Source organism: Sabethes cyaneus, chromosome 2 (assembly GCF_943734655.1).
Source record: "Sabethes cyaneus chromosome 2, idSabCyanKW18_F2, whole genome shotgun sequence".
Taxonomy (NCBI): domain Eukaryota; kingdom Metazoa; phylum Arthropoda; class Insecta; order Diptera; family Culicidae; genus Sabethes; species Sabethes cyaneus.
The window spans coordinates 31,557,065-31,577,359 of NC_071354.1; the positions used below are offsets into that span (position 1 = coordinate 31,557,065).

A 20,295-nucleotide genomic window follows, 5' to 3' on the forward strand; every position below is an offset into this window, starting at 1 on the left:
GATCGCCATCGTAGTTATGTGCACGTAACTATCTAGCAGTTTGTAAGTTCCTGCGTGTGACAAAACGTCAAGATTTGTCGAACCGTTGCTACCGTGTCCCGTTCGGCCATCGATTCAGGTGTGAATGAAGTGTTACAATGCCGGGAAGTGGATCCGACTTGGGCCCCAGTTCGTCGCACGGCAGCAGCGAGTACTACCGTCTTCGACGACACGTAACAAACGGAGTGGATGCTGATGACGACGGTGAGACGGGATCGATCGTTCCCGACCGTACCGGGAAGCATGCCTTCTGCCGGCTGTGTTTGACCCACTCGGACAAACTGCGGCCGCTGTTTCCGCCCGATGCCGCTCCGGATCCCGCTCTGCTGGCGCAGATTTCCGACTGTGTGGAAGTGCAGGTAAGGGGGTTTTTTTTTGTAAGAGGTAGAGAATGTGGATATAAAAAATATGCTAGGTACACATCGAATGCGGTAGCTGTTCTAGGTTTTTCGAAATAGAGATTTGCAAAAGTTGATTGATTAAATGTTGAGGCAACTATTATGGTTGCTTAAACGAATGACTGTAATTTTTGTTATTGATGAATGCGTTATACTTTCGATTGAATCAGCCGTATATTTGATGGCGCATTCAAGAATGACATTCATGTTTTCTCGAAAAACCGATTTGTTTTGATTTCGATGTATTTGCGAATATGGCTGAAAACTGACTATTGTAAACAATAATAATAATGTTTAATTGTGAAAAAGTGGAAAAACTCTACTGGAAACTGTTCAAAACGTCCACAGCCTGTTTTAGAGCTGTTTGCTATGAGCATTATTGCATATCATAATGTAACTTTTGTACAGTCTCAGTCGGCACTTCGCACTTCGTTCATTACAGTTAGCATAGAATTTATTTTGATTAATAAACAGTAAGTGATCAGATCTGTGTAACAAAATTTTAATAAATTTAACACATTTAATGTGTTTCTGTCGTTTAACAGTTAACTTACAAGTGAAAAGCACGTTTTTATAGGTTACAGTTTGATATAAAGTCTTATAGGAACAGGTAGTGATCTCGTTAAACCTTGCAGGTGCTGTTTCAAAAATGGTAACAAATTTGTTTTTACCAAATTGGCTTTCCGTCCCAAGATCTAGCCTGATGAACAAAATTGCTTCAATTAATTAACCAACTTGCTTGCTGTACTCCTGTAGGATATTACCTGAGAGACCCTAGTTAATAATTAAATCAAGTAGACAGTTGTGTCGCAGAAAATGATTTGAATGGCGAATTACCATCGGTTTCATATAGACTTGCATACACACCTTATCAAGAATATTGGCTTGTATCAAGCAGGTTTAACGTTTATATCGTTCTGCTTGACAAATGGTACAATCAGAGGGTTGCTAACGCATTCCAGCCGTACCACCCACGAGAGGATTCTTTAGCTTTGGACTCCCTTGGGGCTCGTCATCCCCAACTGGCTTAACCCTGGACATTGGACCAGGCAAAATCAAGCTTAGTCTTTGAGAACTGGCAAATTTTATTCGGGATAATATTTTTCGGAAACTGCATACCGTTCATCGTAGTCAGTTTGATCAGCGTCCGGAAAAGCCGTTTTCATCCGTTATTTTTCTAAGCTCCATGCGGTCGATGGTATCGTACGCAGCTTTGAAGTCAACGAACAAGTGGTGCGTTGAAACTGTCGGCCTTCACGGTCCTTTTGGTCCTTTTTTCATACGAAATGCATCACCTGATTGGGATAAATGCCGACAGTAGTTGAGGTGGCTCATCAAACTTTAATAGCTCACTGATACGACATGGCATAAATCAAAAGAGGACAGACCACAATAGATCAAAATAATGGTCGCGGTGGTAAGTCCCCAACACGCGAAAAAAATTGTCCCATGGTTGAATCCCGCAGTTTAAGTTCCCTACTCTACTGAAAGATTGAGTTATGCTCCCTGTACACAAGAAGAATGATAGCGTAACGCTGAAAACTATCGAGGTATCACACAGCTGTACATTGTTTCGAACGACAGCTAGGAAAGTGTCAAGATTCAGGGTGTCGCAGGAAACACTAAATTAGCCGCTAACCGGAAACTACAGTAACTGCAGGATTGGATCGACCAGACAAGCGAAAAAAGTATCCTAATTAAACCTAAACCAATATTTTTGATTGCCCTACCAGTTTGGGGAACTTGATTTTACTCATAAGCAAAACAAGTCATTTATAGGGTATGATATGGGGAAGGCAAACGAGAAAGCGACCAACATAGCTTTTGCCAGCCCAAGCTCCTACCTAGCGCCTCCACGTGACCATACCCGGTAATACTCTATTGAGTAGCAAAGCTAGGAGGTGCGATGCCGCGTGGTTCCCAGATGCAGACGGCTGAGCCACACGGCCTTGGTAGCAGGTAAGTATAATATGTTATTTTAATTATTTGTTTCGTTTTAGCTCATCAAGCACCTCCTATTGTACTATTAAGACTAACCGTAACAAGCTTAAATAATGCACATGGATATCGTAAGGGAAAATTAAATTTATTATTGGATATTAGATGATGGAAACTGATGCAACTATTTTTCATTCAAAGGATTGATGGTGAGATTCTTCTATTTTTCCCATATATGCTCCATTTCATTGTATTTTTATATTATTCATATCGTATATTACTGGGTACAAGAACACCTATGAAGATTGCGTGAGTTTTTGCGCATCCTCTTAAAGTAGGTGGTCAACTAACGTACCCATTTCTACAATCGTAAGGACATGGTCAGGTGTATGGTGTGTTTACGGGTACATCATATCAGCCACCCATTATGTGTACGGTTGTCTATGCTATGCTATGCTATGCTATGCTATAAGCAAAACAAGTCATTTATAGTTTATAGGACCTCCTCTCCAACGCTAAAACCATATGTTTGCCCTGAGAAAGTGTTCTCTGCAGCTTCTTCCGACGAACTGTGGCCCCTGAGAGACGGTAAACTGTTGAACCAATACCTTTCTTGGTGACTTACGAGATTTTTAGTGTCGGAATAGATGGCATACTTTTTATATCTTACTCTGTAAATAATAAGGAACACTAAGAGCCTAATTTGACGTGAAACATTTTTGTCCAGAAATAAGCTAAAAGGGCTTTTAGAGTGCGTATAACGTGTATTAATAATACTTAAGTTTTAACAGTTTTCGAAGATATTATAACAAAAAAGCACCTTTACGCGTAAAAAAAATATAAAACATAGTTGAGTGTTTCTTTAGCGTTTGTGCTAAGGTAGGAAAAAATGGCCCATTTGAGAATCATTTTATTTTTGACGTAGGACTACGTCTTTCAGGAAGGTAGCTGGTAGCTGGTATAGGGTGTCATTCCAAGAAATCTTTCTCGAAAAGTGGTCAGGTTTTGAACGCTAATAGCTTAGTGATTTCCGGAACGATTTTCAATATTCTTACACCAATAGATTGAACATTGCATAGGTTTTTTTTCCATGTGTGGACTCATTACTGCGACCAGTATAGTTGATCTATTGTAATATCGCCCGGGTGTTTGCTGTATGACCTGCACTGCATTTCTTTTTGCTATAATCGCTATTGAGTGAGCGATATGCTTATTAAATTTTATGCGTGCTTGCGTGTATTGGGGTTTACCCTTCCTTCAAAGCTTACTCTACTTTACCCACTTATTCCTCGCTGCCAGCACTATCCCATATTATAGCCGTCCCTGGCGAGGACTCATTCGTACCTCTGACCAGTACACTTAACTATAGGAGGGACATTTGCACTGTCAAGAGGCTTCAGAGGGTAAATATAGAATTCAACACGAAGGAAGGGTAAATGGAGGGGCCTGAGAATAAACTTATGCTAAAGTCACTTGACATCGAATGGCTTGATTCTACTAAGATTCGAACCCACGACCACTCGCTTGTCAAAGCAGACTCGGTAACCTTGCAGCTACGGAGCCCCCCATTGCATAGGTTACTACTTTGATAAATGTTACATACAAGATACAACCCATGTAGTATGTATATATCACAGACTAACAGACGTAACACTTTGAACAAATTTTCTAACAAAACATCGTTTCATTGACATCCCTATAACTTGGAAAAAACACTAGCATCACCTGGTGTAGTCTTCGCGCTACGCAGAGCAGGTCGCTATAAATTTAGCAATGCTATAAATTTACTTGTATATTACCTGACGACAGCGCCAGTGCAGGGCAGCGGCGTTCTCGCGCAGCGACTGTTGTTTGAGTCTTGGCTTAAGTGAAAATTTGAAATGGCCGTTTTTATTGGCGATGGAATGGAGCTTCAGTGCTACGTCTGTTAGTCTGTGTATATATGTTGCATATAGCATGTATACATAAAGAATCGAATAATTACAAGCATAGATACATGCTTCTATCACTACAAAGAGACTTACGTAGTCCTTCGTCACCTATATATGCGGTCGTGTCTTGTACACAACCCCTCTAATTTTTTATTTACAATTATAAATGACCAATCAAAAGTTTTTTATGGCACGAATGCGTTTCATAAGTGTAAATAAAGTGTCAAAGGTACACTTTTGCGAAATATTAATAGTCAAGATAAGTTATTATAGAAAATTTCTGAAAGTGCGTCAACGTTGGACCTGCGTCAAATTTGGTGCGTCCACGTTATATCTGAATTCAACAAATATCGGGATAGAGCGTTAGACATAAGGAAATAAAAAGAGAAATTAGACTTTTTTCGATCTGGCGCTCCTCCAGACAATTATTTTTGCACGAAAATCAACACTTGAACTTCTACTTCCATGAAAAAGTAGTCATTATCTTGATTGCATCGTTTTTACGATGCTGCCCGTTAGAGGGTGAAAGTTATCCGCAAAGCCTAAGAATTGCTTCTCAAAGGGACTCAAAAGTGTCCCCGAGATGCGCACGAAACACATCATGGATCCAATGTAGCTCTGATCAGTCGCATGAGTTTATCCGGAAAACAGTACTCGTGCGTTAGGTCATATGAATAAAAGTATTAGAGCAAATGCTCCCATACGATTTAAACGGGCAAACTGTTTTATTCATATGGCCTATTATCTACATGCATAGCTAGTGCAGCAGTCGAGCCGATCACCCCTTTTGTAGATGGAACAAACCACTGCTTCCATCCATTCCTCCGGTAGCTTCTCATTCTCCCAAAGCTTGGAAATTACCCAGTGTAGACACGTTACCAGCGTTTTCGGCCGTGTTTATAAAGCTCTGCCGGCATGCGGTCCTTACCAGCGGCTTTGTTGGTCTTTTGCAACTCAATTTCTCGTTTGACTTCTTCGAGATCAGGTGCTGGGACATTACTATCTTCCATTGGCACTGCTATGTTAACTTCCGTTTCGTTTACTTTTGCCACTTCGCCATTGAGGTGTTCATTAAAAAACTGTTTCTAAGTAGTCAGTTTACATTTTTTTCTCATTTCATTTAATTTTTAATGAAGGCAGTCTTTTTCTCTCTTTGAAAAGTTATTTCCCACCTATAGATTTAGGTTAGAGCAAGGTTTCAAGTCTTAGCTCACCTTGGGTTAGGGTTTGAAGAATTGTTTTGCTCAAGAAATAATCAGGTTGCTTTGATTTAAAAAAAAATTAATGAAATAAAAATTACACCAACATGTGAATAACCGAGCCGTTCCGAATTATAGATGTCTATTGACCATTTTTATCGAAAATGAGATGTTTGCATAACTCGTATCCTTTTGCATAGATGTATGTACTCTGCAAACAATAAAAACGTCAAAAAAGCAAACCTGCTTTTTTTCATGCTAAATTTTTAATATGGAACAGAAGGACCATTCTTGAGCATTCATTCTCCCAATATTTCAATCAAAACTTCTCAAAACCACCAAATTAATGACAACTTCGTAACCAATTCCAGATCACCCTGCCGGAGGACATCAAATCGTTCATCTGTCTGGACTGTGTGCAGCAGATTTACTCCTTCGCTAGTTTTAAAGAGCTTTGTAAAAGCAACGATCAGTTACTGAAAAGTCAAACCATCGCCCGCCCATCCGAGGATGATGATGATGACGATGATGATGTTGAAGACGGGGACGACTACGACGGCGAGGAGCTGATCACACCGGAAGTTACCATCTGCAAAAGTAAACTGCAGCCCGGTTCCTATGTTCCGGATCCAACGCTACTGGAGAAACTGCTGGAACAGGGCGTCGAGGTGGAAGCAATCGGTCAATCGAGCGGAAACCTGTCGGAGTCGAATCAATTCGGTGGCAATTCGGAAGATCGAGAAGCGGAACGTAAAGCCAAGAACGCCGCTCGCATGCGCCGCTGGAGAATGCGTCAACGGCAAAAGCAGGAACAACAGCTGGTACAGTCTCAGGTAAAAACCGAAGAAATTACCGAACAAAATGATTTTGCACCACAACCAGTGACAACAGATGAACAGGAAGAAGCTCTCCGAATAAAACAAGCCCAGGAGCTGTTTGCGTTCTTTGCGCAGCATCAACTGAGACAGGTCGAAGCAGAAATCAGACGCCTCAAGGAATCCGCGCAAAATCAGCATCAACAAGAGCAGCAGCAACCACAACAGCAAGGTCCTTCCATCAAGCTAGAACCACCACAACAGCTTGCAACCGAACCGGATCAAAACGTAAGTCGACAAAGTTCTCCCAACTCGGAAAAGCAGATGGCTTCGTTGCGACGATCTCGAGCCGAGTACATGCGAAAGTGGCGTGCCAAGCGACAATCGCAGCAAAACAAATCGGCATCGTTCGGCCTTGTCGGACGTCCACCAGTTTCACCGGCGCAAACCGAATCTGAAAAGCTGCTAGCGCAACGAAACAACCGGGCGGAATATATGCGTCGCTGGCGACGAGAACGCTTGAAACAGGAACTCAGCCCGGAGGAGTTCGATGAGTGGTGCGTCAAAAGTGAGCAACGGCGACGGTTCCGCGAGTGGCAGGTCGTCCGGGAGAGTGCCTCCTCCACCGGTGACGATACCATGGACTACGGAGAAGCTGATGCGGAAGAGAAGATGTTTCCGTTTGAGGCATCGCGGCTTCCCGGACTGGGTCAGAGTTGACCACCCAAGGGTTCAGGTTCGTCGAAATACTCCATTCTATACAGAATCATTGAATCCTATGCACATGTTCCCTCTCTGCTAACTATGCTTTAGGTTGTCGATTGTCGACACACAGAACACAGTATTCACGTATTTTAACTGTACCTTATTTTGAGACTCTCATTGCGTCGTTTTTAGATTTTATTCCGCTAAGTACTTAAAGCCAACTGCATAACATATACGTACGTTGAGATTATTTTAACGCACAAAAAAAAAACTGCGTCGTCACTGCGTCTGCGCGCTGATCTTGTTCCTTCCATGCCATCGTATTTCTAACTGATTATTGTATGTATTAATACATGGAACTTGTTACAGTACTGGACACTCCTATAATAGATCGCGACGGCATTCTTCGATTTATTATTGTTTTACACACGCACAGATTATAATTACGTACGGTAAGTTGTTCGTCATCAATTGGGATGTTTAATATTAATAATTTGTAGGAAAACCAGTAAGCCTTGAGGAAAAGTGCAAGAAAGTTTAGCTTAAGCATACATACTAAAAGAAAAAGTAAAAATCAGTGACGCAAACGTCGACTACTCAGAAACTAATTATATATAATATACCTACTATATATAACAGTATGTTTTACACTGGATAAGATATTGTTTAAGACTACATTTTTACCGACGGCTTATTATATACCTCGTGAAATACTAACAATAAAGAATAACAATAATTCTATTCTATAAAACGCGATGATGATGATTTCTTCGAAATCCTATTTAGTAATCTAGATCGTAGAGTAATCTTACGGCCGAACCGAATGATCGGAGCAGAGTAAAGTAAATTATATCAACCAGCAATGTTGCAGCACACTACGACGAGCATCTTAACTACGTGGTACAATCGAGGACGAAAGTGGCGTGACGATGGATCTAAGAGCATGTTGTAGCAAATCAGGTGAATTAGATTGGCCCTTTGCGTTTTCTTCGTTAAGTTAGCAAATAAAGCATGGTATACTAAAAATTATGGTTACTTGGTTACGCCTATGTATTTGTTCTTTGCATACAAGTTAGCCAAGTTTCCAATTTTAACTTTTTCTTAGAGCCTCTCATTCGCGATTCGCTAGATGGAATCTCTAAGCCCGAAGCTTGCCGGCCAGATTCTTCTTCTAGAAGAGTTCAAGAAACTGTAGGGATGAAATGGTTACATACATGTAACCAAAGAAAAAAAGAGATGTTTGATCGGACTTGTATGATCGCAGATATTCGCTATCGAATATTCGTTTTTCAACCAAATCTCGTTTGTTCTGAGGAGTTTCCCAATTTTGCTTCGATCATTTTAAACCAGTCTTGCGACATGTTACTGGTACACAAGCACCGAAAAGAAATGCAAAAACAACGAAAACATCTCTTGATCTACGTGTCATACACTCTGCGATATCGGGGAGAAAATGTCACCAGTCTTGGAGACACTTTTTTGTATTCTCTTTTGCTGTTGCGCGCGTAAACCAACCATACAGCTTTCCCCCAAACAACACGGTTTTAATAAAGAAGGTCCCTGATACACCTTATTCTCTATCAAGGCTCCATACTATTCCAACTACAACTGTAAGCAAAAAGCGACAAATGCATATCATTTCCACACGACATTTTGTGTGAATGGTCGGCTGACATACGAAAATGTTTGCTTATTATCATGTACGTATTCGGGCTAGTCTCGACACGTGCAAGAGATAGGCACTGTCGATACAGAAACAGTACAGAGTGATGGTATTGGTTAGAGTCTGATATGGCATTGCATGCTGGTAAATGTAAAGAAAAAATGTAACCGTTTCTGTCCCTGGTTAGGAGAAGTTTTGCGTGGAGTCTTTGCTAGCCAGTGTAGTACGATGCGGGTTACGATGCGGGTCTAACAAGCCAGTCGTCGTAGGTTCGAATCTCAACTGGGCGGTGCCGCTATTGAGTCAATAGGATCTTTACATTAGCCCCGTAGTCTTCCTGTACTTTAATAACCGACTGCGAAGTCTGTCGATAAAGAAGGGTCAAGTTCTTAAGGACGTTTATACCCATGGCTTTGCTTTTTTTGGCACAGTAAAGCTTTTAGGGAATTTGGCTAATACCGTTAAACAACCGTTCGACGGCTTTTTGTGTTCCATTTTCAAATCCCATTCAAGCGCTCGGCGAAAGCTATAGACAACACCGTTAGCAAAGCACATCCACCCACACTTCACGAACGGCTGGTTATAGCACAGCTTCTAGCCGCCGGATTTCGGATTAAGCCGTTTGTAAACCCGCTGATCAGATTGGTTGGCTAATGCTGCGGAGCGTCTAGGACGCCATTTTGTAGATACGCCCATTATGCAGCTGCTGACAGCCACGTAGCCAGGGGGGGATGCCCTGGGGGCCGGCAGGGAAGCAATGTATAGACCTGTTAGGGTGTCGATTTCCTGGAGAAACCTGGAAAATCAGGGAATTCATTTTTGGATCAGGGAAATCAGGGAATTTCAAATGCTATCAGGGAAATTTTATTTACCCGGAAATATTATTGATCAATTTTGGAATCGAATCAAATTTCGTGTAAAATATACGCAGATTGATCGGTTGAATTAAAACTTGTCACATGTCTAGTGTCGATTCGATTATCTTTCAGTTTGTCGTAGATTTTTTATTGTTTTGCGCCGTACAATTGTCAGACTTCACTCGCTGTAGTGCTCGAAATCGGCAATGGCAGGCCTCACGCACTTCACAGTGCAGACATCAAGAGCCCAAAGTGGGTTACAGACTGTTATTTACACGCGATCTACAGCGTTTTCACCAATTGTAAATTTTACACTCAGATGCCCCAAGCATTGATTATCTTCCTTCAGCGTCCATGATTCATGTCCGTTAAGGGTTACCGGGAGCATTAACGTTCTGTAGAATTTGCATTTATGCGAGTTGGCAACCTTCGGGACTGGTTCAGCTGGTTAGTGGTTACGTAATACGCAGAAAGCTTACATGTTTCTCTGTTCTGACGTGATCCGCAGTGAGCATGCAACTCTTGGCCTGGTTCTTCTCATCTGTCATTTACTGGCATTCGACATTAAACAAGCTGTTACACTGTCTTCCACACGTTGTGCCTATCACTTCCTTCGTAGTTGTTGGCGCCATGGAGGATCCTCCACAGCCCACTTACATCTTATTCCCTTTCTTCCTGCTGTTCTGCGATTCGTTGATCAAGCTTTCTGGTGTACTCCACTGCAACGTCATATGCTGTAAACCGCTTAATGTTGAAATGCAACATCCTCTCAGTGCGAGCCTTCGCCGATTTCGATAACCTTGCGCGGATCTTACGACGAGATAGTGGTCAAAGTCGATAAGAAAATACCGTACATTGATGACTTCCAAAAAGTATCGACCGTTAAGGATCGGTCTGGGAGCTAGAGTTTTGAATTTTCAAGTCGTACGCACCCCATAAATCCTTTCGAGCCTGTCATCGAATTCGTTCTAGTAAAGCAATGCAAAGTCTTGGGCTTAAACCGTCAATAGACATTACCCTTCTTTATCGACAGACTTCGCAGCCGGTTGTTAGAGTTCAGGAAAATTACGGGGTCCTACTGACTCTATCTAGAAAAAACCGCCTAGCCGAGATTCGTACACGACTGGCTTGTTAGATCAGCATCGTACCTCGAAGCTAACTGCGCGGTTCAATTCGTCCCTAGTATCATCAGATTTATGATTAGTTGAACAATTTGCCATATACGGTCATCGGTCCGATGCGGTCCGAACGGTCGGCCACCGAACTTCCTTCGAGTCAATGTAGGTCTCAAGCCTTGATAGTTGCAATCCGAAATCATGACACCCAGCTTTACTCTTAACTACGCATACTGTCCACCATTGAGGATTAAAATATTTGCCATGTGGACATTTTCTAACAATATATCTAGCTAAACTTTTGCCGTACCTCGAGGTCAGCAAAACGCACAGTTTTGTACCAAAAACCTTAAGTGAATCATCTCCTTAACCCCATACTTTTTGCAGCAGAGATAATAAGCTGAAACTTCCAGGATACTTTTGTTTTAGTTCGATTAAAAAACCGCAGACATGTGTCCACCTTTCGGTAAAGTTACTAGTTTGAGCGTTCTGAAAGTTAGCAAGATTTGTTATGTTTACACGGCTGTAATTTTGTTGTATGTAACATCTAAGCTTTGTGGAAAAACAGATCGTTTAGATTATTTCCCAATCTTTGTTTCTTTGGATTCAAGTTGATACCTCAAACATAATTGTCCCTATAGAATCGATAGAAGAGTGCGTTGCGTTTTCGAAACGCTGGTAAGAAATAGGTTAAGAATCTTTGATATGTGTTCTTAAAACACGAAGAAATCTAGCTTTAGTTAGCAGGTCGCATAAGCCATGGTAAAGGGTAAAAATCTAAAGCCAGAAATCGCCCAAATAAGCTTTATACTCGAGTTTTGAGGGTCAGGGAAAAATATTTAATGCATCAGGGAAAATCAGGGAAAGTCAGGGAATTTTATTTTTGGATTTGAGTCGACACCCTGCCTGTGATCGGGCCCCATAGCCTGCATACCGACACAAACGACAACAGCCAGCGATGTATCAACTTTGCAGTTCTCGAGCACTTTCTTTTCCCACAAAGATATCCACAAAGTCACCTGAATATCACCTGACCAACGAACTTCGAACCAAATCGACCATATTCTCATCGAGGGCCGGTTTTTCTCGAACATCACCAACCTATGCTCCCTATCAACTCGAACCATTACCTAGTAGCAGCACATGCGCGCTTAAAACTATCGACGGTTTATACCTCGCAACAAAGCCGCTCTTCTCGGTTAAACATTCGACAGTTAAACAACCCGCCAGTTGTCGAAAACTACGCGTGCGTACTGGATGAAGCTCTGTCTTCTTCTGTGGAGCTAGATGCTTCGACCCTCGAAAACGGATGGAGTATGATACGCTCGGCCGTCAACGAGGCAACCGTGCACGGTGTTAGGAGTGGAAACATCGAATGCATGAAATGATTGGTTTGACGGGGAATGCCAACAAGCGATAGAATTGTAGGAAAAAAAGAGCTTGGGAAAACTATCTAATCATATCCACGAGAGAGAATTTGGCCAAGAATCGACGAGCGCGGAATGAGTTGACTAGGATCCTGAGGAGGAAAAAGCGCCAGAAGGAGGACAGAGATCGTGAGGAACTGGTACAACTATTCTGGGCTAATGACGCGCGCACCTTTTACGAAGAGATGAACCAAACTCGTAAGGGCTACATACCTAAACCTGACATGTGTAGGGATGAGGGAGGGGATCTAATCACAAACGAGCGCAAGGTGGTCGACAGGTGGAAGCAGTATTTCGATGAGCACCTCAACGGTGATATAGCAATAGGAGACGCAACGGAAGTTAACCTCGGAGTGCCTACAAACGACAACTGCATGCCGGCTCCCGATCTCAAAGAGATCCGGTGAGAAATTCGTCAGCTGAAGAATAGGATTATCGGTCTGATTAGCGCTTTGTACATCGTCAGCTTTGTGCGGCGTATGCTTCTTGATCGAAGCGTCTTACGGAGGGAAAAGTAGTTGCAGTTGCAGTTTTTGAGCAATGCAGTTTTTAAAAATCCTGTAAAACATTTTTCTCGCCAGCAAACTAATTAGCAGAAATCATATTGTACGCAAACTTATGAAAACCATCCCAAGCAACAATGTGAGTTTGATTGTACTCTTATGGTGGTTTTCATGACCAATTTTGGTCTTGAATGCCATCATAAGAGTGTAATAAAACTCAAATTGTTACTTGGGCATTAGTTACTTGTTAATTGTATTACATGAATACTTAGTTAAACAAATTAATTAATTCGAAAGAACATTCTGTAACATAAGCATTAAATATATTTCTTAAACAAATAGTTTTCTGCATACTAACTTTTAATTAAAAAGGTTAATCCTTACTCTGTATGTATTAGATAATAAATAAATAAATAAAAAAAATAACTTGGCCTCCCTCCAGAGGCGAGTGAACCTCTTAAGTTTAAAACTTCTTTAATAAAAAAATGACTTGACCACCTCAAACGAAAATCCTGGCTACGTCACTGGCTGCTGTACCGATTATGTACGCTTGATGCTCATCGCGCAACATTCTACGGCTTTGCAACATCGTGGATGGAGATAATTGTGAACGGCCGCCATAAGTAAAAGCTATAAAACTCCTACGCAGGTGATGATTAAAGTTTAGCCAATAAGGTTTTTTTTAGGGTAAAAATCCACCCACGCAATTTAGAAGGAGTAAAGTGGCTCAAAAACCTAGGTGTCCTTAAATGTATTTGTACAAATTAGAATGTGAAATCCAGTTTGCGTTTCCATAAATTAAAGTCTTCTTATGGAGTGTCATTTGGTGTAATTTAGGTATTCCGAAGGTGTCTCACAAATCGCGTAAAATTTAGTGTTGTTTTTGGTACTCCAACTGGGCTGCTTGGTAATACAGTTCCCACACTCCGATTTCTTACATTGGCCAGTAATCTGGTTGACCAGTGAGCAAAAAGGTACGAGTCGGTGTGTGGATTGAGGATTTTCGGATAGCGAGTTTCTTTAGTTAAGGCTTATTGGAAAACGCGTAGAGTGAGCACCTTTGGTTGCATGCGTCCGCCTTTTTATCCCTTTAGTTATTGAACTGACCCACCCTGAGGCGGAGTTTCTGGCCGGGCAACCCTTCACTTAGCAAGTGGCCCTCTAACGAGGTGGTGCTTAAAGGGGCATAGTACGTTTTCAATTTTCCTGGGCTGCCGTTTTCCAATCCTCACGAACACCAGCTGACCGTGCATCGTCCTCAATAGCGTACATCCATCGGGAACGGGGTCTGCCCGGAAGTCTACGGCTTTTTCCTGGTTCTCTGCTGAAACTAGTTTTAGCAAATCTTTCGTCGAGCATTCTGGCCACGTGCCCGGCCCACCGTAACCTGTCACATTGTAGTAGTACCTTCACTATATCAGCATCGTTGTATATTTGATACAGCTGGTGGTGCATGCGTCTGCTCCACGCTCAATTTTTCACTTCGCCACGAAGTATTAAACGCAGAGTTTTACGCTCAAAAATCTCAAGCACTTGTCGATTAGATTCTGAGGTTTCACCCGCTATTCTGATGCACGATTTTGACCCATACAGCTTAGATTCCTCCAGGGGTTTCCAAATATTCAAACGTAGAAAGTAGGTGCTACAGATGACCATTTCTCTGGCCGCGGCGAAATTTATGAGCCTCATATCGTTATCATTGGTCAACATAAGAAGGCTATGCCTTCCAATGACAGGACAAAAAAAAATCCGCCCTTTCGATCTGCGCATTTGCATCTCCGATGATAATTTTCACATCATGTTTTGGGCACTCTCGGACTTTCTAGGTACTAAGTTTCCAATCGTTATCCATTAATCGTTTCCTTGTTCTTTTTCTTATCCTATGCAGATTGATCTGTTCCGTATTTCCATTTTATTTATTCGTTCTAAATTCTAAATAAGAGTTTCGGCATGCTACCTTACCGGGCATACTACCTTAGAGTACATCCCGCTGATGTGTCCGCCATCTTAACTATAGCTTGCACGATACAGCATTTCCTATTCAACTGCTTGTGCGAAGACAAATACTTCTTGAGTCTCCCAGATCGAATTTTCACGTTCGTTTACTTGTCACCGCATGCGAGGCTACTTCGATGAATGCCACCACCGTGGTAACATCTTTTCCTCCGCACTAGCCAGAACACCAAATACGGCTCGAACCGTAAGCGTATCCTGATAACGCGTTGCTGGCGGCTTTGTATTTCTGAGCTGGATTTCGGCGTAGGACAAGTTAAAGTGACTGGTTGTTCTGGATCTTCTGCTTCTTTTATTTCTGGTTCATGTAGTTCAGCTGGTTCATCTTCATGACCAGTTTGTAACTCAAAGGTCAACCTGAACTGGATCTTCTGAAATGTCCGGAAGAACAGATGGTGGAACTGTTGTCTCTGGTATGTTTGCTGCTGATACAGCATGAAGTCCGAACATATCCACTAGAATACTCAGCTGACTTGTCGACTCCGGCGGATTACCATCTGCTTCACGGTGCTTGAGCTGCCTACTTGGTGAAGATGTCATTCGGAACTGGTAACGGATAATTGTTTGGCTCCAGATCAGCGTTCAATCTAGCGAAATAGTCGGCACAGATACGTACTTCCTTTAGGCGTTTTCACAGTAACGATAGGAGCGACCCATTGAGAAAAATAGAGAGGTGTGATAATTCCCAACTGCTCCGAGTGACTCCTTGAATACGTTCGGAATCACCGCCTTGTATTGCTCAATCGACGATTGAATGGAAATTAAACGTACCTGGTTGCAGATCGCTGACGAAGGTTGCGACCACAGCTCGAAGAGTTCAATCCAGTCGAGACCGAACAAAATGAGGTCTGGATGTGTGGTTACATAGCAGGTGCCGTCTTTGATGATACAGGTTAGTTCTCCGGAAAGATGCAAGGGCCCGACACCGTTTTCGCTCCGATGGTTCAAGGTTCTCCCAGGTCTGTCTTGAAACGACATTTATTTCGACCGGTGTGTCAAACTGCAGCCGAATTTTCGCTCCGCCGCTGATGACATTTAGGAAGTTTCTGCGATCGCGGCTGTTCACCTGATTGCCTGCAAAAACGCCGTTCACAATGGACTTCTTCCTGTTCTTCCATTGTTGGGCTTCACAGTTGTTGCAGTAATTTTCCTTGTGTCCAACTTTGTTGAATTACAAGTGTGGCTCGCAAAAGGACATTCTCGAACGTACCAGTATGGCGTCTTCGAAACGCTTGACTGCTTGCTATCCTATCGACCATGGACCAGACGGCTTCGATACCTACTACTGCTTGATGGCACAGACTGATGCGGTTGTCGGTTGTTCCACTAGGACGGTGTCCTCACATTGCTTGTTCACTTCCGCTACATACGTTACGTAGTCCTCCTCAGTGCGCTTCGAAAGTTGAAACCACTGGTACCGTTTGCGCCGGAAAAACGAAGTTTACGTACCTATTTGTCGTGATCCGTCACACTGTGGCTTCGTAGTAGGAAACGGATCTTAGCTGCATCGTCCAGTTTAGCGCCGTCCTTCAGGAAAAGGTCTTCGTATTGCTGGAACCATCATTCGAATGGAACGCAGCCACTCCCGCGGATCGTAGCAAAACTCACGGATATTGGACGCCAACGATTCGATGATAAACTCGGAGCTGCTTGCTGGCCGGGCCGGTGCTTCTTGATTGTTGAACGCGTAGCATCATGACCATGAGACGAGCGTTTTGTTTCGCCATCGACTGGGCCTGCTGGAGAATAAGGTTGATTATGTATTTGAATCGCAGCACTGCTTGAGTTTTCACCATTCTTCCGATCTTCCAGGTTCCAAAGTGTGTTAGGTGGCTTCTTTAATTCTCGTCGCCAAATCGTTGCATCCGGAACACTTCCGGATAATGAGAACAATATAAACTATATTCAACTATTTAAACAAACCAATTATTAAAATTTGATGATTTGGAGGATGAAACAAGAATGAATCGAATTTTTACTTTGCCACCACCGGGTTGCTCGTGGTAACAAGTGTCATGTCTCTCATTTCTATGTTCGCTCGCTAAATCACATTCCAATCATCTGCGTAATTCGAAAGAACTCGAGAACGCCCACGAAATGCACCCACAGCACTCCTTCCGAAGATGCTTGTCAATCGTGCATTATCTGCTAGAGTTATTCCCGTTCGACTGTATCGTATGCAGCCTTGAAATTGACGATTGCATTGAAAAAATCTGATCTGTAGTAGCGCGGAGTCTAGTATTTCTTTTACTATTTGGAATAAACAACATAACTGGTTGTTGCTTACCGTGTTTTTAGGGTTCTTCCGGTAATCGTTTCTTTCCGGTAGCTTCGTCTCTGTATATATCTCAAGTCTCGGTGCGTTCCCATTTTGCTAAGTTGGCGACTGTCTCCCTCATGGCAATGTTTATTGGTTTACTTACAGTTCAGGTGTGCAACAAGGTAGTAACTTAGGCCCGTTCTTGTTTTCGCTTTTCATTAACGACGCAATCAGTTGTCTCGAAAATCGCTCCTGTTTAGTTTATGCTGACGATTTAAAGGTGTTCGAAGTCATTGATAACATCGATGATTGTCATCTGCTCCAAATTTTACTTGAGTTGATGTCAACATGGTCAAACTGGCTCATTACTCGATGATCAGATTATCTCTATTATAAGTATTTTTGTTCACCAAGCGTAGGAAAGCTGCGAAACTTACGCTTCAAGCTACAAAATTCAGAGATTCTAGCTGCTCGAGAACTTCTTTTCAGTTTGATTTTTTTAGGTTAAAGAAATCAACTCCTATCCAATTTCAATTGATTTGTATATTTTGTACAACAATAAAAACATCCTACTATTCTCTTTTAAACTTTATGAACAACTACAACTTACACTAGACGTATCTAAATCGTAAGCTCGAGAGAAGAGGCATCCTGATTGCGTATGAGTTTGCAAACATTCGCAAACATCAACAACAGCAGGTCATACACTAGACGGTATATTTCAAACCAAGTTAAGCCTAGCGAACAAGTATATTGTTTATGCTGAAATAATTTACACTTCTGTAGGTAGAATTCAGTCTTCTGAGCACATTTCTCGCAGCTATACACTAAGGACTAAACTGGTGCTGATGGACTACTGTGGATGCTGGAAATCAAACGGTTGTTGTTGCTATTGCTCATGGTACAAACTAATATAATACATGCACATCATACACACACACATCTATTGCGAGGGTCAGCGGCGTCAAAAACTACAAACTAATAGGTAATTAACTAATTAATCAACTAAAGCTATGTCAACGATCAGAGGAAGTGAACGAAGTAGGACGATCGTTGTACCCTACGATACGACTGTCTGAGTGTGAAAATTGTCCGTACGAGAAATGTGCTCTTATTGCCCTGCATTTTTTTAATTGTTATTGCTCACCTTATTTATGCTAGCTGCCATGAAATCTTTTTGCTTTTCACACGCTGACTGCTTAAAATATTTACAGATGAACTTGGCTTTTCTGCAACCACAAACGAATGTCGTTTGAAACAAGATGACAGAAGCACTGTATATAGCGTTTGTATCAAATTTTGGCCTACTTGGTGTTTGTTTCTTTTGCCAATGGGGCACAGTGGGAATAACACAGTTTGTGGTGAAACCTTGGAGAAAAACAAAGCAAACTGTTTTTTTATTCAAACGACCTAACCGTTTGTACTATAAGTCCTGGCGACTTCGTCTGGGTTTAAAAAAATAATTCTATCAGGAAGCTTCAAAGCTTTATATGTTTTTTTTTCTATCATTTAAGGCACGCTTTTTTTCCTCGACGTCAAAATTGTCACTAAATTTGTTCAAATTTAATTTGCTGGAAGACACAACCAACTTGAAAACCGATTGTTTGTTTCTGATTCTCGAACATCGTTTTTTTCTGTGGGGGGAAGATCCTTGTGCAACATGGCATTTCACACTACTATTATACTGCTCTAATATTGCTAGTAAATCTTTTTAACCGTAAAAATAAATATATACATTCTATCTAAATGCTCCATTTGCTATAGTAAAAAATAGCCATAAGCTTTGAACGGCCGCCGGAGGCGGCGTTCCCTAACCAAAAACTAGAAACGTTAACCTAGAACAATGATCCGCCACCTGGCGGAAGAGGCGGCGGCGGCTATGAATATCCCCGCGAGGGCGATGGGTCCGGTGAGGGTGGTGGAGGTAGAGGCGAAAAGTACGTCGAGCTTCGCGAACTCGGCGACGGTGGACAGCTCTCCGGTAGCATGCCGCCCACGTCGCTGTGATAGTGGGAACGCGGTGTCGGTGGCGGTGGATACGGTTCCGAGTCGTACCGATCCGCGCCATGATTTTTGTACTTTACACAGGATCCACCACCCCGGCCACTGCTGCTGCTAGTGCCGCCACCTCCCAAGCTTCCACCACCGCCGGTCATACCGATCCGGTCACGACTTCGGCCGCTTTTGCTGGTATAGTTCGAGTCACTTTCGTCGCAAACGTCCGTCGAGCAGGGCGTTGGCGGCGGAGGTTGGTTGATGATTTTGTAGTGTTTGTATGGGTTGTAACTGGAACTGTACCTTGCCGATCCGGCGGTTGTCGCCGGAGACGGGGGAGGATTTAACGGGTAGCCTATCAAACTGCTCCCGTTGGTGGTGGAACTGGAAGCACCCGTAATGTGATTCCGATCATAGCTGTTCGTGCTGTTACGGCTATTGAGGGTGGACATCCGGACAGCGTCAGCCACTGAACTGAGCTTGGAAACTCGGATGTTCTTGTTGATTCCTCCTGGAGATAGTGGAGCAGCCGCCTGATCTTCTTTCGGCTCGGAAGAACCAGCCCCAAATCGTGTCCGGCAGGTTTGTAGCAAGTAAACCGCAATAAAGACGACCGCCACTGCGATCACCACCACAATGAGCATAGTAATCTTGCTTCCGCTGGGAGCCATCCGTCTATTGTTGTATTCAGTGCAAAGTTCCGGTGCTTCATCCTCCCCATTGGCACAGTGCTCATCTCCATCGCAAATGTTAAGATAAGAAATGCAAACCTTACTTGTAGGACACTGAAAATCCTCCGGATTCTTACAGCAAACGGCCTCATCGTAACCATCCAAACACTGCGTCGTCCCATCACAAACAAAATGCTTTTCGATGCATTCGCCCGATTGACACTTGAACTGATCGGCTCGGCAAGCCGGACAGTCCAACTCATCCGATCGATCCGGACAATCTTTTTGACCATCACAGCGCCAAGACACTGGAATGCAGTCCTTATTATTATCCCCATCCAGCCCATTGCTGGAAAAGGTCACTGCACAGGTGAAATGATCCGGTCCACAAACCGGAAGCGCCCCGCAACTGCGCCGGTCCTTCATCAGCATGAGCCCCTGCGGGCAGGCACAGATGTCATCGCTACGAGCATCGTCCGGAGCTCCAATGCAGATGTGACTACACTTAGCTCGAGCCGTATTGCAGGTGTGATTCCGCAGGGCTCGAGCTTCCGGTGTCCAAACCGCTACAATGTCCGTGATGTGCGGGATTTTCTGTATCTCCGTCCGGCGGTACTCACCCTGCACTGATATCCGCTCCATCCCGGGTCGTTCATCTAGCCAGTAGATGTACCCGTTGAGCGCTGCGATCGACGAAACCAGACTGATGTGCTCCGCCACTAGGGTTTTGCTAAAATTAAAACAAAAACTTCAGAACTCCCCTCAA

At 42.9% G+C, this 20,295-nt stretch overlaps 3 protein-coding genes across 5 annotated transcripts in view; 2 read left to right on the plus strand and 1 right to left on the minus strand.

Moving 5' to 3' along the window:
- Positions 1-7,692, plus strand: LOC128737369 (myb-like protein Q). 2 transcript variants are annotated; one of them, XM_053831994.1, is made up of 3 exons: positions 1-398; positions 5,877-7,056; positions 7,395-7,692. In XM_053831994.1, exons 1-2 carry the CDS (start codon positions 138-140, stop codon positions 7,038-7,040), a joined length of 1,425 nt encoding a protein of 474 aa, XP_053687969.1. In that variant the 5' UTR covers positions 1-137; the 3' UTR covers positions 7,041-7,056; positions 7,395-7,692. The 2 variants fall into 2 exon arrangements, with proteins under 2 accessions (XP_053687969.1, XP_053687968.1); XM_053831993.1 differs by having other exon boundaries at positions 5,877-7,692.
- An 8,708-nt stretch (positions 7,693-16,400) lies between these two features.
- LOC128738567 (uncharacterized) overlaps positions 16,401-20,295 on the plus strand; it is a 146,247-nt gene continuing 142,352 nt past the window's right edge. Inside the window, exon 1 of the mRNA XM_053833809.1 lies at positions 16,401-16,415. The gene's annotated coding sequence lies outside the window, so the exon portion shown is untranslated. The remainder of the gene's footprint in view (positions 16,416-20,295) is intronic.
- The window catches only part of LOC128738566 (low-density lipoprotein receptor-related protein 6), a 118,401-nt gene continuing 115,543 nt past the window's right edge, over positions 17,438-20,295 (minus strand). For both annotated transcript variants that reach the window (XM_053833804.1, XM_053833806.1), the window contains exon 6: positions 17,438-20,259. In XM_053833804.1, coding sequence (XP_053689779.1) covers positions 18,741-20,259 — 1,519 coding nt within the window. In that variant the 3' untranslated portion in view covers positions 17,438-18,740. The remainder of the gene's footprint in view (positions 20,260-20,295) is intronic.

Bases quoted from the DNA above. Each gene is read 5' to 3' on its own strand.
- LOC128737369 (XM_053831993.1), top strand. From the start codon at position 138: ATGCCGGGAAGTGGATCCGACTTGGGCCCCAGTTCGTCGCACGGCAGC. The intron at 399-5,876 runs GTAAGGGGGTTT...AACCAATTCCAG, and splicing joins CCGACTGTGTGGAAGTGCAG to ATCACCCTGCCGGAGGACAT.